The sequence below is a fragment of the Balaenoptera physalus genome (genome assembly GCF_965194825.1).
Source record: "Balaenoptera physalus genome assembly, chromosome: 1".
Lineage (NCBI taxonomy): Eukaryota > Metazoa > Chordata > Mammalia > Artiodactyla > Balaenopteridae > Balaenoptera > Balaenoptera physalus.
The window spans coordinates 169,402,372-169,416,266 of record NC_138882.1 but is presented as its reverse complement, the minus strand read 5'-3'; the positions used below and the strand labels follow the sequence as shown (position 1 = coordinate 169,416,266).

The 13,895-nt window shown below is 49.6% G+C and overlaps 1 protein-coding gene across 2 annotated transcripts in view; it reads right to left on the bottom strand.

Moving 5' to 3' along the window:
• Positions 1-13,895, bottom strand: part of CSMD2 (CUB and Sushi multiple domains 2) — a 652,460-nt gene that overhangs the window by 319,087 nt on the left and 319,478 nt on the right. For both annotated transcript variants that reach the window (XM_082415250.1, XM_082415251.1), the window contains exons 8-9: positions 8,958-9,045; positions 8,133-8,257 (exon numbers count right to left, since the gene is read on the bottom strand). In XM_082415250.1, the coding sequence (XP_082271376.1) occupies positions 8,133-8,257; positions 8,958-9,045 (213 nt within the window). The remainder of the gene's footprint in view (positions 1-8,132; positions 8,258-8,957; positions 9,046-13,895) is intronic.

Genomic DNA, 13,895 nt, shown 5'->3' with positions numbered 1-13,895 from the left:
TACTGAGTGCCTATTAACAGGCCAGGCAGAGGGTGGGGAGAGGAAAGTGTCTAAGACACAATCCCTCTTCTCTGAAGGGCCACCAGCAAGTGGAGGGAACAGATGTGAAAAACAGTTACAACTGAGTGGAGTGAGTGTTGTCAGGGGTTACGCGCAAGAGACCCGGGGTCAGAATTGCTCCTACGGCTCATCCCCTTCAGCGGGGAAGTTCCTTTCGGTGGCTCTCCCCAGTCCTGCACCTGAAGGATCTTCTCATCCTGACCTCAAATGTTGAATCAAGTTTGAACAAAGCCCTAGTGGAACCCTCTCCCCCACTCCCCTCCCGTGCATCTGATTGCTCCTGTAATTCTGGGCTGAGAAACACGGACAATCACTGATTCCACTTGATACAACTGGGCCTGAAGGCAGCACCGCATGGGGAGGAGAGAGCATGCTGTGGGGTTTACCAGCTTGGCATTCTGGGTTTTAAGTCTACTTTCTGTTTATTTAAGTCTGGTAAGTTAGAAAACCTCTCTGATTCTACTTCATCTGTAAAATGGGACTAGGGATATTGCCCCACTGAGGCATGGTGAGGATGAAATTCTATGAGATTTTGGATATGAAGGCTCACCAAGGATCCGGGACATCGTCAGTATTTAACAAAGGGGAGCTGGGACTGTCAGACTCTGATTCATTCCATCTCACTATCCCCAAGATTTCTCAAGGCCAGGGATCTTTATTCTACCTTTCCTGAAGTTTCTTTACAGGATTTGTTTCCCATGACCACACTTGAGACTGACAACATCACTAAACAAGTTAGAATAAGATAATCAAAACCAAAACCCTGATCCCAGCCCACCTTTGCAAAGAGGACCTGTGGATTTAGAATGCTAGACATGCAGGGAATCTGACAAATCTCTACCAGCACTACCTTACACCTATCCTGGAGACTCAGGTTTTGCTGCCAAAAGCCCTCAGCTTCAGACTTAATTTATCCTGCACTTGTTTCCAAAAATTAGATGGTATTTGCAGTTTGTTGAAATGTGCTGAAGGTAAATTAGAGAGAACAGGTCAAAAAGGCATTTACCACTTTAAGGGCTTAGAGGGGTTTAATGAAAATATTACAATCTGCAGCTAGTTAGCATGGAGCACCTAAAAATAGGTTCAGAACAGAGCATCAGCTCCTTTTCTCCTCTGCTGTCTGGGTAAGGTCAGCGGGTCTGCAGACAGACAGACTTCTCAGCGGCTGGCTGCGATCCCACCAACAGATGGATAGATCATTGCTGTGGCCCACAAGGGCTGGCGAGACGGTTGATGCTCAGACAGTGACTGAATAAATGAATAAACACATATTTGTGTTTCTCTATTTGCCTTTTCCCATCAAATGCCTTGCTGGATAACTTTCAGGAGACTTTTCCAGGACCTTCCATGCCCAAGCTCTGCTGCAAAGTCCCATTCTTCCTCTGAACATCACTACACCATATAACAGGGGCACTATTCCAGGGGACTTTAGGGAGACATCGTTTAGACCCACAGCCAGTTCTGGCATCAAAACAACTTGGTACCAGAAAGGGAACTGCTCCAGGTGCAAGTGCCTCTGGTCTTCTATCTTCTCCCCAAATCTTTTTTTTTTTTTTAATTTTTATTTATTTATTTATTTATTTATGGCTGTGTTGGGTCTTCGTTTCTCTGTGAGGGCTTTCTCTAGTTGCGGCAAGCGGGGGCCACTCTTCATCGCGGTGCGCGGGCCTCTCACTATCGCGGCCTCTCTTGTTGTGGAGCACAGGCTCCAGACGCGCAGGCTCAGTAGTTGTGGCTCACGGGCCTAGTTGCTCCGCGGCATGTGGGATCTTCCCAGACCAGGGCTAGAACCCGAGTCCCCTGCATTGGCAGGCAGATTCTCAACCACTGCGCCACCAGGGAAGCCCGTATCTTCTCCCCAAATCTTATTCCCATCCTGCTCCATGCTGGCTTCCCTCACTTCTCCTACTACTGACCTCCCTCCTCATCCTTTCCTTTCCATAGTTCTCTCTCTAGAACCACCTCCTGACCACCAATTCTAAGGCAAACAAACTCTGACGTGTAGCTGCAATGTCTTTCAGAACTGCCTGCTCCAACTCCTGCGGTGAGTGAAGCCCATCTCCCCCTCCTGGGTCCGCAGCACTCCGCAGTGGAGAGCTTTCTCCTCCCCTCCAGTGTTTTGTTCCACGAACAATTGCTAACCCCCTGGAGGAAGTCTTCTTTGACCTTCATCTGTATCTCACTCCACTGACAACAACTTTCTCTCCACCATCAGCTCCCTGTCTTCTCCTCCACCCTTACCCAACTTAGATCCCATGGTCCACCATTATGATCATTTTCTTGCAAATTCACCTAAGTCCCTTGCTCCTTTTTCCTTTAAATGATTGCCCAAAAGACATCCATTGTGGATGAACTTCTCCACCTACATTCTCTAGCCCTGCCCCCATGCAGTAGAGCTTTGCTGGAGAAAATCACATGAGTAGGAAGATTGGTGTCACTATAAATTCATGATCACCCACCTCAAAAAGTCCTGGATATTGTCCAGCAACTCTGCCATTTAGCCCTATTAAGCTCACCCTCCCACTCTGCTCAAAGACACTTTCATGCCTCCTGCACGTCCCTCGGACCTCTCACCTTTCCCCTTGCCTCCCCTTACTCTAAGGTGATGACCTTGCTTCAGTCTTTGTGGGTGGAACAGAGGACATTTGGCAGGCGTGCCCTCTCTCTCACCCCCCAAGTCTGCAATCCCGTCTGCTTATGTGCTCATCTTCTTCCTTTCGGTTCCAACAGAGGGATGGCTCCTTCGCCTTTCAGAGGTCAGCACCTCCTCCTGAGATCAGGTGCCCCTGCCCAAGGTCAACCACGTCCATGGCCACACCCAGGGCCTGTTGTTCTGGGACCCAGGAGAGTCCATCCCATCTGTGAGATCTTAAACTCCATCACCCCGTTCCTTTCCCTGCTGCCTACGCATCCAGCAGAGTGACCTTGGTCTCGATGCACCACCTGCTGTCCTAAATCCTAGGCCTCTCCAGACTCCTGGCTCCCTCATTTCTCCCCATCTCTCCATCCTCTCCTGACCCCTCTTCTCTCACTACCTAGTCTGGACCTCAAGACCCTCACCAGCAGCTCCTGTAACACTCTCCTATCTACCTTTGATTAACCATCTCTATTCCTAATCCTGGGTGCCTGGGGGCTGCCAGGAGAACCATGGCACCACCACAGACTTGTGGTTTGCCGCTGTAATGGAAGCTTTGGCCCAAGTCAGTCCTCTCTCTTGTCTTTGTTCCGTTTCCTTGACAGCTCCTTACAGGGGCAATTTCAAACATCCACCACTTAGTTAAGCCACTTAACCCCAGGGGCTGCTTTCTGGTCTTTGTTGTACTCGACCTCTCTAAAGTGTCTGACCCTGCTGACCCTTCTCTCTCTGTGCAACTCACATTCATTGGCTTCCATGATGCCTCTGGTTCTTCTCCTACCTCTCTGACTGATGTATCTTGTCCATTAACTCCCTAAAAGTAGTTGTTTAAATCTGGGCAAAGAACATATAATACTTTGCACAGTTTCTGCCAATTTTCTGTGAGTTCACAATTAGATCAAAATAAATGTTACCAAAAAGTGGGGGCAGGGGGGAGGAGAGGTTGTTCTATGTGGTTCCATCTAGTGTGTATTTACTCCAAATTGGTGTCCAGGTGCAATTTTCAAGTAGAAGTAGGATAGAGCCTTTGGACTGCGGTGGAGTCCCAGTTCAAAAGATTAGCTTTGGGCCTTTGGGCAAGTTGGCGGACCACTCCAAGCTTGAGCTGAGCATAAAACATGGATGTTGCCTCTTTCCTTGTAAAGAAATTATGAAAAATGTTTACTGTACTGCTTTATACAAATAGCTTAATAAATGGGAGCTTTACCATTAGTACATACGTATAGGTAAGGGGCTCAGGGAGCAATGGGGCATGTATTCTAGTGAAGTCAGCACATCACCCAGGGGAGAATAACTACAGAGGAGAGGAGAGGAAGGCGGGGGTAGCATGGGGGAGGGATGGGGGTAGGGGTGAGGGGGTGGAGAAAAGAGGAGGGGAGGGACATGAAGACAAAACTCTGAACAACATTAGTGTTTAAGGGGGAGGCCCAGGAAGCTGACCCAAGACGGAAGACAGCCACCTGTAATTTTCACGGCATTAAATTAAACTTTTTTGTGCAATATTTCCCACATTTCACTCCCACCTCAGGAGAATGAGCGAGAAGATTCAGAGCATTTCAGTAATTTGCCCTGTGCCATATGGTATGTTACTAGCAAGGCTGGAACTTGAACTTAGGTCTCTGAGTCCTGAGTCTGGTGTTCTATTTACCAAAAAAGCTCTTACTCTAGGAAGAAAAATAATGTATGACTTTCTGTTGATGATCTACTCTGTGACTCAGTAACTGTATTTCATCTGGGGCTGGTACTCCATCCCTATCCTCTGTCAACACCAATTTGTGGTCACAAGTAACCAGATCTCCTGTTTGTCAATTTGGTCCTCTTCACTCCGTCAGTGGTTTACAAACCGTGCTCCCCAGAACCTCAGGGGTTCCCTGGAGGTGGCTTCGCGGCTGCTGGAAGTGGTGAGAAGGGGGCAACTCCAAATCCCCTGCCCCTACTTCATTGAGAGAAGCTCCACGGTATCTATTTTATTTATGGGGCCTCTGCAAAAGCTTTTTAAAAAATATTGGGCTCCCTATGTGAAATAAGTTTGACAAGCCCTATATTATACTGCCTGTATCTGGGCCTGAATAGAATTAGTATAACAGGATAACAATGTTTCATGCTGTCCTCGATTCCTTTGGATGATCAGAATTTTCTAGTAGTTAAATGAGAAGCTTATTTCTTCTGATGAGAAGGGAAGAAAAAAAAAGGCCTGTGAATATCGAATTTCAAATTCCAAAATGAGGGCACGGTCCCCAATTGTTCATGCATTTCAATCACTGATTCATTCAGGTTGCCCTCAAACATTTGTTGAAAACCTATCATTTGCCGGGTCCCATGTTTTGGTAGAATTAATTGTGTGGAAAATGAATGTTTAAAATCAAATCATATTTTAAATGCATTAGAGGAAAAATAATACCACTGTGTGTGGCGGTGAATCCTTTTCAGACTGTGATCTTTTGGTAACTTGCTTATTAGTGGAGCGATCGCGGAATTCAAAGAGTTGTGTCCCTTTCTATTTTTAAAGTGGGCTTCCTTTAAACTCTCTGTTAAAAAAATCACAATTAGAATAGTAATTCTGACTAATTAAAAATAAGAGATTTTAAAAGGAAAACTTTCAAAACTGCCAAAATTAAAGAACCCCCCTTGAATTTAATATCCAACTCAGCCCTTGGCCTTCGGGGAAGTCCAGGACAGATCATCCAAGTCCAAACCCAGCAACCTTTGCTTTTCTCTTCCTCCCTCACAATGACCTTGGGAGAGGGAAAAAGAGGGAGAGAGTGGCAGGAAGGTGAACCTGCCCTAGAGCCCCCTCTCAACCACAGCTAGTGCTGGTCACTTTCTATAAAATGGCTTGTTTCAATCTGGCAATCACTAGGCACTGGAGGTTTTGTGTTCCCAGTTCACAAATGAGGGCCCTGTGGCTAAAAAAGAGGAAGGAAGCCGCCCAGGGCCAGCAGGCCAGCAGGAGGTAGAGTTGGTCTCTAGATCAAAGTCTGTGGGCCTTCCAAGGTGTGTGATTGCAACAGGATTGGACAGGACAGTGAGGAAACAGTCTTCTAAAAGATCTGGAGCCACTAGAGGCCGAGGGTGCGCTCTGAGGCATGGGGAAGCTATATCCCGACAGGGCTCAGCAGTTTAAACTAAACACGCTGCACACGAGCCTCACAGATACGCTGGGGTCATTTCTAAATGAGGCCTTTCATGTCCACTGTCTCCTCTAGTTCTCGCAGTAATGTCATAAAGCAATGTTCTATAATCACTGCCTTTTATCAAAAGAAAAGAGATTCACAGAGGTGAAAAGACAGGCCTAAGGACACCCAGCTAAAAAGTGGTGATGGTTGGATTTGTACCCAATCCTGTCTGGCTCTGTTTTCCGTGATTTCCCCCCCACTTCCCAGGGGCAGAGGATGGGATGAAAATGGATGTGAAAAAGCTCGGCCCAATGCTTAAGTCAATAGCATGGCAGAGAATGCAAAGTCCAGTGGGTCAAAATCATTGGAGGGACTTGACTGGGGCACACAACATGTCTGGAGAAAAAGATGAGCACATTGCTTGACCGTGAACTTTCTTCTGAAACACCAGCCCTTCCCCACCCTGGGCTTATTCATGTAAACAACCACCATTACTAAGAGAACAACCTGCCTCCAATGAAAAGGTCTTGGGGAGAGATCAGATCCCACCACCTCCTGAAGGCATCCTTGTTCTGGCTCCTCAAAAGGAATTTTGAAATGACAGACAGGCAAAGGGTGCCTTGATCCTCAGACTTGATAATTTTATGCCTGTCTACTCAGCTGGTGTCTTGGTTCCCCGGAAATGGAGTGTTGTGCTATTCAATTATTCATGAATTAAATCATCCATTCAACACATGCTATTGAGCACCTACTATGTGCCTGGCCCTATTCAAGGCAGTGAACAAAACAGACGTCCTATAGAGCTTATATTCTAGCACAAGGATGTTCGCTTTCTTGTCCAGCACTTCCCAATTCATAAAGTGTTTCCATATCTACAACTCCATTTGACCCTCACATTAACACAAGATGGGTAGGGTAGGAGCCATGATCTACATTTACCAGTAAGAAAATAAGCCCGGGGAAGATAGGGGCTTTGCCCAATTACCCACGGCCAGCTGGTGGCAAAGCTGAGAGTAATACCCAAGAATTCTTCTTTTGTTTGATTTTTTAGAAAAATATTAGCTAAGTGGAATCTTTGAAATAATATAACTAAAATCAGTGGGGATGCAAAGCACATTATTAATTGTGGACAGTGGCCACCTCAAAGTTGAGTGAGAATGAATTAATCTAAGGCTTATTTGAGAGAGATTTTCATGACCCTCTTCCAGAGCGCTTATCAACACAGTAAAAAAAGGGAGTGGGTCTCAGCTCCAACTTGCCCCTTCCTCAGTGCAGCAGTGATCTAAGTTCTTTATCCTGGACCCATCTTACTCTGCATGAATTTCATCTTGATGCATGTGCCTGGAGAGAGGCAAAGAATCTCCTTCTTAAACTGGAAGGATCTGGAATGTAACTTTAGTGGGCAGCACACTTTCTCTTCCAAAGGGTCACTCAAAAGGGCAACTGCTGTCTTTGTTTACAAACTCTAGAGTGATTCCTTACTCTTGTACCAAGAACTCTTGAGTCCTGTCATGTGTGCAAACAATGGAAAAAGAGAGATGAATGCAGTGTAGGACATGAAAAGCTGTCTAGTGGTGCCCTGCGAGATGAGGCCAGGGGCTTCTCTACCATAGAAGCAGCTGCTGTCCTGTCCCAAAGGAAAAATACACTCAGGTCCCGTATTTTAAGATTATTTGGGGGATGGGGACTTGGCCAGCCCAGACTTGGTTCTTGTGAAACCTGGGACGGCAGGGCCCCCGAGAATAAGATGTCCAGGTGTGAGGTTAGAGGAATCCCACAGAGAGGTCTTTTGAGGTCATGGTCCCTGTTACTCCTGCATAGCTCAGAGCATTCTTTCAGAAGTGACAGGTCTGTTTTTTGCTGAGTATGTGGAAAGACACAAGGTCACTGAGACGGAGGGTTTGGGATGTCTGTGTGCTATAATGGAAGGATTCAAGGTGACATGATACAAAGTGACTTCCCTTCCCATCTAGGTGCAGCTGTGATATCTTGGTGCGGTGGGCCAGAAACCTGCTCATGTGTGACTCCCTGACTAGACTGTCAGGTGCAGGCAGGGCAGGGACCGTGCCTCTCTTCCCCATCTCTGTTATCTGTTATCTCTGTTATCTCCTGCTCCTCTATAGGCCTGGATACAGAGGAGGTGCTAAATAAATGTGTTGGGTTCATTAGTAAATGGGTGCAGCATCTGAGGTGTGGGGAGCAGCGAGAGTGAGGTGAGCCAGCCTGGATGAGAGTCTGGACTCGGGCTTCAGGAGCTGGGCTCCGTCCTCCACGCCCAGCCCAGCTTGCTGGCCGGCCTCCCTTTCCAGGGGCACCCTCACCTCGGCAGACCGGCCTGTGGTCACTCCAGGCTGCAAACATGTCGCTGACTTTCATACAGGTGATCCGCTTGGACCCTTGCAGGTCATAGCCCTCGTTGCAGGTGAACTGGACGCTGGATCCTAACCTGGGAGACAAGGAGTATCTGTGAGCTCCACCCCTGGGCCTGCCAGGTCCCCCCCTGAGTCCTTCCTAGGTCCACAAAGAAGCACCATGCCGAACTTTATTTCTCCTCTGGCCCTTCATCTCCCCTCCACCGTTTATCACTTGAAATCTCCATTGGAAGGAACACCTGCTCTTCATCTTCTTTTCTGGACTGTTTAATGGTTTTAGGATCGAGTTAAAAGATGACTTTGTGAGCGAAAGAGCAATCTTCTGAGATAAGTATTAGGACAATTAGGACAGCTAAGAGTGGGTGGATGATACCCATAAACTTTCATGAAAGTGGAGGATTATGAGAAGATGCCTCGATAGTTAGAAACTTTACAAAATGCACTGTCTTGGGGCCCCAGGGTGTCCTAGACTATCAGAGGTGTGAGCTGCCTGCTGGCATGTCATTCCTGACGATGGCAGCCCTTTGTACCCTGGGTATAGGTCTGCTGGGTGACACTGGCAGTCCACAGCCCTCCCTTCCCCCTTAAGGTGTGGGTACTAGTCCCAGGACTGGACCAAGAGAGAATGTTAAAGCCCAAAGCTCTTCTCCAGGAAGTGATCCTGTATCCACACGGTCCTCTCCACTCTACCTCCAGGAAGGCCAGTCCCTGTCTTCCCCCCAACCAGGCCATCCCACCCTTCTTGCAATAAGAACATTCCCAAACAGATCTTACCTGAAATCTGAGCCTAGTCTTTTGCCCCTTTCAGGTATGCCAGGGTCTGGACACATATTATGCCCTTGGGACACACCAACCTGAGTTACTACAAGGCAAAAAACAGCACATACAGAGATGGATAATCACAGGAAGAAACCAGTCGGGGCAGTGTCGCAGGGTGGGAGGTGGATGCAGAGACAGAAAGAGGCCCTGCTCTGCTGGGGCCTGTGGGGTTGCTGGGGTCTACTGGGCTCGGGTTTCCCGAGTGTGCAGATGGGGAGCTGCTTTTGACAAATTCCTTTGGGAGAGAAGTCCAAGTGAAATTCATCAAGAGCGTGTGGGCTCAGAGGCACCCCAAGCCGACAGCCATCCCGTTCCCTTATCCCGCACCAACGGCCAGAGGTGGACAGTCCACAGCCCCCGGTGGCCTCCCCACCCTTCCAATCTGCTGATGGCAGCTCTAGATGAGATGAGCCCCCCAACCTCAGCCCCCAATGGAGAAATGACTCAAAGAAAGTTAAATAAAAGGTGGATGTGTGGTCAGAAACGGTAAAGAATGTAAGAGAAAGCTGCAGTCTGAAGTTCAAAGCAGGGACTTGAGCTCAAACACGGATATTTCTGCTGAGAAACCTCTTCCCACCGGACAGTTCTCAATGCAGAGTAAGCGGTAACCAGAGCATCTCCCGCCCGTGCCGTTGGCCAAGGGCACTGAGGTAGCCCCTGCGGTAGCTCTGGCAGGTGCTGTGATGCCCTCACGTTCGCCAACACCAGAGTCCTGTTTTTAAAAGCCACGTGCACGGTACTCTAGGTTAAAGGAGAAGCTTGGTCAAAGGACGGCGGATACACACAAAGTCAGTTTTCTCCTGTCTCCAGTGGAGAAGGTGGAAACCCTCCGGCCCCTGCAGTTCATTGTTCTTGAGATGCTGTGAGGCTAGAACTCCCTCGCACCTCTGGAGTCCTGGCCTCGGCAATGACCAGGAGCCAGAGTTCCACTCAAGCCCTCACCAACCCCACAATCCCGACAACCACCTCTAGACGAGGGATGATGGGGAGACTGGAGCAACATTCCCTGAGTTGGCCCATTTCCCTCTCACCCAGTCAGTGTCCCACAATATGAGCAACGTGCTCCATCACTCACTCACTCACCCACTCATTCCTGCACATGGTACATAACAAGCATTAATTGAACACCTACTGTATACAAGACCCTATTTGGATACAGTGGGAAGTGCCAATGTCAGGTATAAGATACGACCACTCCACTGTCCTCAAGGAGTTACATGAACTATGGAAAGAAACTACAGAACCACAATGGGGAGGTAATGAAAGATACAGCTACAGGGAGGTTCAGAGAGAGGACCCATCTCATATTGCTGAGAGAAGCATGGAAGGCTGCCTGGAGGAGGCAGCATTTGACATGGAGCTACTGAGATAGTAGGATTTAGATACATGATAACAGAGAAATGGCATTTCAGGCAGACAGATGGGCCCGGGGAGCAAGGTGGAGACATGGAAACAGAACTGTAAGTTGTTCGGTGTGCCAGAACAGGAGGGAGGGTATGAGTGACATGGAGGAGTGAAGGTGAGGTTTCAGAGGTCAGACTTTGAAGGGGCTCGAGTCTGATCCTAAAGACGATGGGAAGAGTCCTGAGTGGGGAAGGGCACTGTAAGATCTGGATTGCTCAGAGGGAGGCCAGTTACTGTGAAATGAGTTAGAAAGTTTTGTGCTCATTCAGGTAAAGGACAACAAGAGCCTGGTAGTGGGGACAGACATGAAGTGATGGGAATGCACGTGGCAAAGAAAGAGTCATCAGGGCTTGTGGAAGAGTAGGGCATGGGGAGAGGGGGCAGGGGACTTCCTGGCCCAGCGACCTGTGAGGATGCAAGTGAGTTGATGGAAGTGCAGCAGTGGGGAATCCCATTTTTGACTCATTTAGTCTCATTTCAGACCTGAGTTTGAAGCTCATTTCTACTGTTAGAAACCTGCCCAAATCTCCAGGGAGCCCCGGGTGTGGCTGGCCAAGGGAACCTGGGCATTTGGACAGACTGAGTGCTCAAGCCAGAGACCAGTTACCCTCTTGGTTGTGTGGTGACGAGTACAAGGCCTCTTGGGCAGCCTCCTTTTTTCCAACATTCCACAGTGCCAGGCTCAAGCCAGTCGCTCCCACTGGACACTCGTCCCCTACTCCCAGCCCCTTCCTTGCCAAACCTCTACTTCTGAAACTTTCACATCCTCAACTAAGCTACATCAACATTCCCCCAGTCCAGGACCCTTCAGGCTCGGCTAATAAGACGGAAGCGCCATCTCCAAAAGCAGAGCAAGCCCCTGCCTCCTGGGGCCTCGGTGTTTTGCGAGCAGGCGGGAGGAAAGAGAAAACTGGGGCTTCCAGGATCCCCAGGGGCAGGAGGGAGAGAGGACCCCTGAGCTCTACCTGCGGGTTCGTCTGTTGGCAAGACAGCCTCATTGTGACCCAGCCCTACTGAGGGTTTCTGAGCTAAGCGCCCACCTTCTTTAGGCCCTGCCTACTCAACCCTGTGCACCGACTGCCCCCATCCAAAGGCCCTGCTTACCACCACATGGGAACCACACACCACCTTGCAGCGTGTTAAGAATGCACAGCAGATTCTTGCCTCCTTCTCTCTCCCTCTCGTTCAGAGCTGACACTGCTCAGCGTAGCACAGAGGAAGGCTGACTGATGAGGATGTGGCTGGACGGGAGAGCCGAGGCCATGGCGAAGCCCACCCGCCGAACCGCAGCCCCTGACATGTATGGCAAACCTTGCTGCGTCCCCTTTAATCAGCCAGCCCGAAATGAGGCTCAGGCGCCATCCAGGAAGTTGCAAGCCCAGCGGTGAGCAGCTCATATCCCCCCCAGTGCCCTCTCTTCCTGGGAGGACCGAACAGGTGACGGCATCCCCGTATGAGCCTTCAAGGCTCCCCGGAAACAAGCAAACTCAAATCCCAGTGAACAGTTTACTGTCGGAGTTACAGAGGCAAAAGGCTTTTCCCCTTTCTTTCCTGAGTTCCAGCCTCCCCTGCCTATTCAAGACCAGCCGCTTGTGCTTGTAGCATGAATTTGCTCTTGGCTGCAGAGCGAAGAGACCGGAAGGTGATCCTTGCCCCGGTCCCTATGGTGAGGAAGAAGCCGCAACACACTCAGAAAGACAATGCCTTCTACCCAAAGTGAAGGGAGCCACAGACACATGGGTGAACAGAACCAATGGCCGGGGGCCCATGGTGCCCACAGACTGGTAAAGGCAGTAAGTAGGATCCAGGAGATGTAAGTGTGGCCCACTCCTCCCCTGAAGTTCAGGACATCTGTCCACAGGGAATCTGGGCAGAACACAATGGGCCAGACCCCTGCAGACATTTGGTGACCTGCCTCCGAGGCAGCTTGAGTCACACACCCATTCCTCCCTGAAGGAATCTCAGAAAGGAGACCAGTACCTTGTTGTAGAGAAATGTATATTTTTTCAAAGAGGTTTTGAATTTTTTTATTAAAATAGGGTTTCTTCATCTTTCTGAGGGAGTTTTTGGTACCTCTGAGAACTAATGAAAACCACAGACCCTTCCCTTCCACCCCAAAATGCACCCACAACAACACATGTGATTTTCTAGCGAGTTCATGGACCTCCTGAAGTCCTAGGTCAAGAAGCCCCAACTCAGATCCAAAGCAGAAAGGGAGGATAAGGTTTTGCATCCCCATTCTACAGATGGGGAAACTGAGGTGTTAGGGCCTGGGATAACACAGTTACCTAAGGATACAACTGGGATAAAAACGTGCTCTCCCAAATCAGAGCAGTTTCCTTAAAGTTTGCCTGTGGCCCCAGGGCAAACTCTGAAGTTGAATCGTGCCTGCCTCAGTTCCTCTGGTTTCCTGTGGCTGCAGAAAGAAAGTCTGTGAGGGCCCGGGCCATGTCTCGAACCTTCCCTGCAGACTCCTGACCTAACCCTCTGCTCCTTCCTTTGGCTCCCTAGTCAAGCACAGAAGCAGGGCCTTCTGGCTGCCCTCTGCCATCCAGCCCCCTTGTGGCAGGGTGACCAGACAATGGTCCCCAGAGGCAAGGAGTGGTGCCTGTCTCCAATTGGAGGACTTGAAAGACCAGAGAAAACCCACAGCCAGGCTCAGTTTCGTCACGGCCTTGGGACCAAACTGCCTCTCCCCCCACTGCTCCCTGCCACCCACAGAACGGAGCTCTGGACCCACCCATGGCCTCTCTCTGCCTCTCTCCAGCAATTACTTCCAGCACCTCAGGAGGAGGGAGCACATGGAGGTGAACGAGGAAAGGAGAGGGTCAGCAGGGAGCAGAGACAGAGAGAAAAAGAGGGCGAAGCAGATAGGGTGAGGGGGGAGGAAGGAGAGGAAAGTGCAAAGAGGGAGGACGAGTGGAAGGAGAGAGAGAAGGGCGTGAGAAGCAGAGAGCAAAGGGAGGCAGAAGGTAGACCAGAAGGCCAGGTGTTTGGGGGACCAAGGGAGGCTCCCTGCCGCCACCTCCAGAATGAAAAAAGAGCGTTTCTTGGAAAAATCTGCTCTGCTTTCAAGTCCAGCCTCCTGGAGTGGCCCAGAACCTTTGGGAAAGCCTTCCTATGCTCTAGCTCAAAAGCCCCTTAGCACAGGCTCTGATCAGGTGCTTCTGGAGTGACATTCCAGACAACTGCCCAGCACTGGACATCCTCCTTTTGATCTTTCAAACATCAATGGCAGGAACACGTTTCCATGGACAGAATCTGCCCCATGTCCAAGCAGGGAGCCCCCGGCACTGCCCCATCAGCTCAAGAAGCGGGACCCCCACTCCCTAGTCCACCTTTTGCCCAGCCAGGTCCATGGACCCTGGTGGAAGGTTCTAGGCATTCCCCTCTCTCCCCTTCCCCCAATCTTGCCTTGGGAGCTGGAATCAGGGACTTGAAGCCTCCAAAATCCCAGCTGGAGTCTACTGACTCCTAGATGAGCCAGAA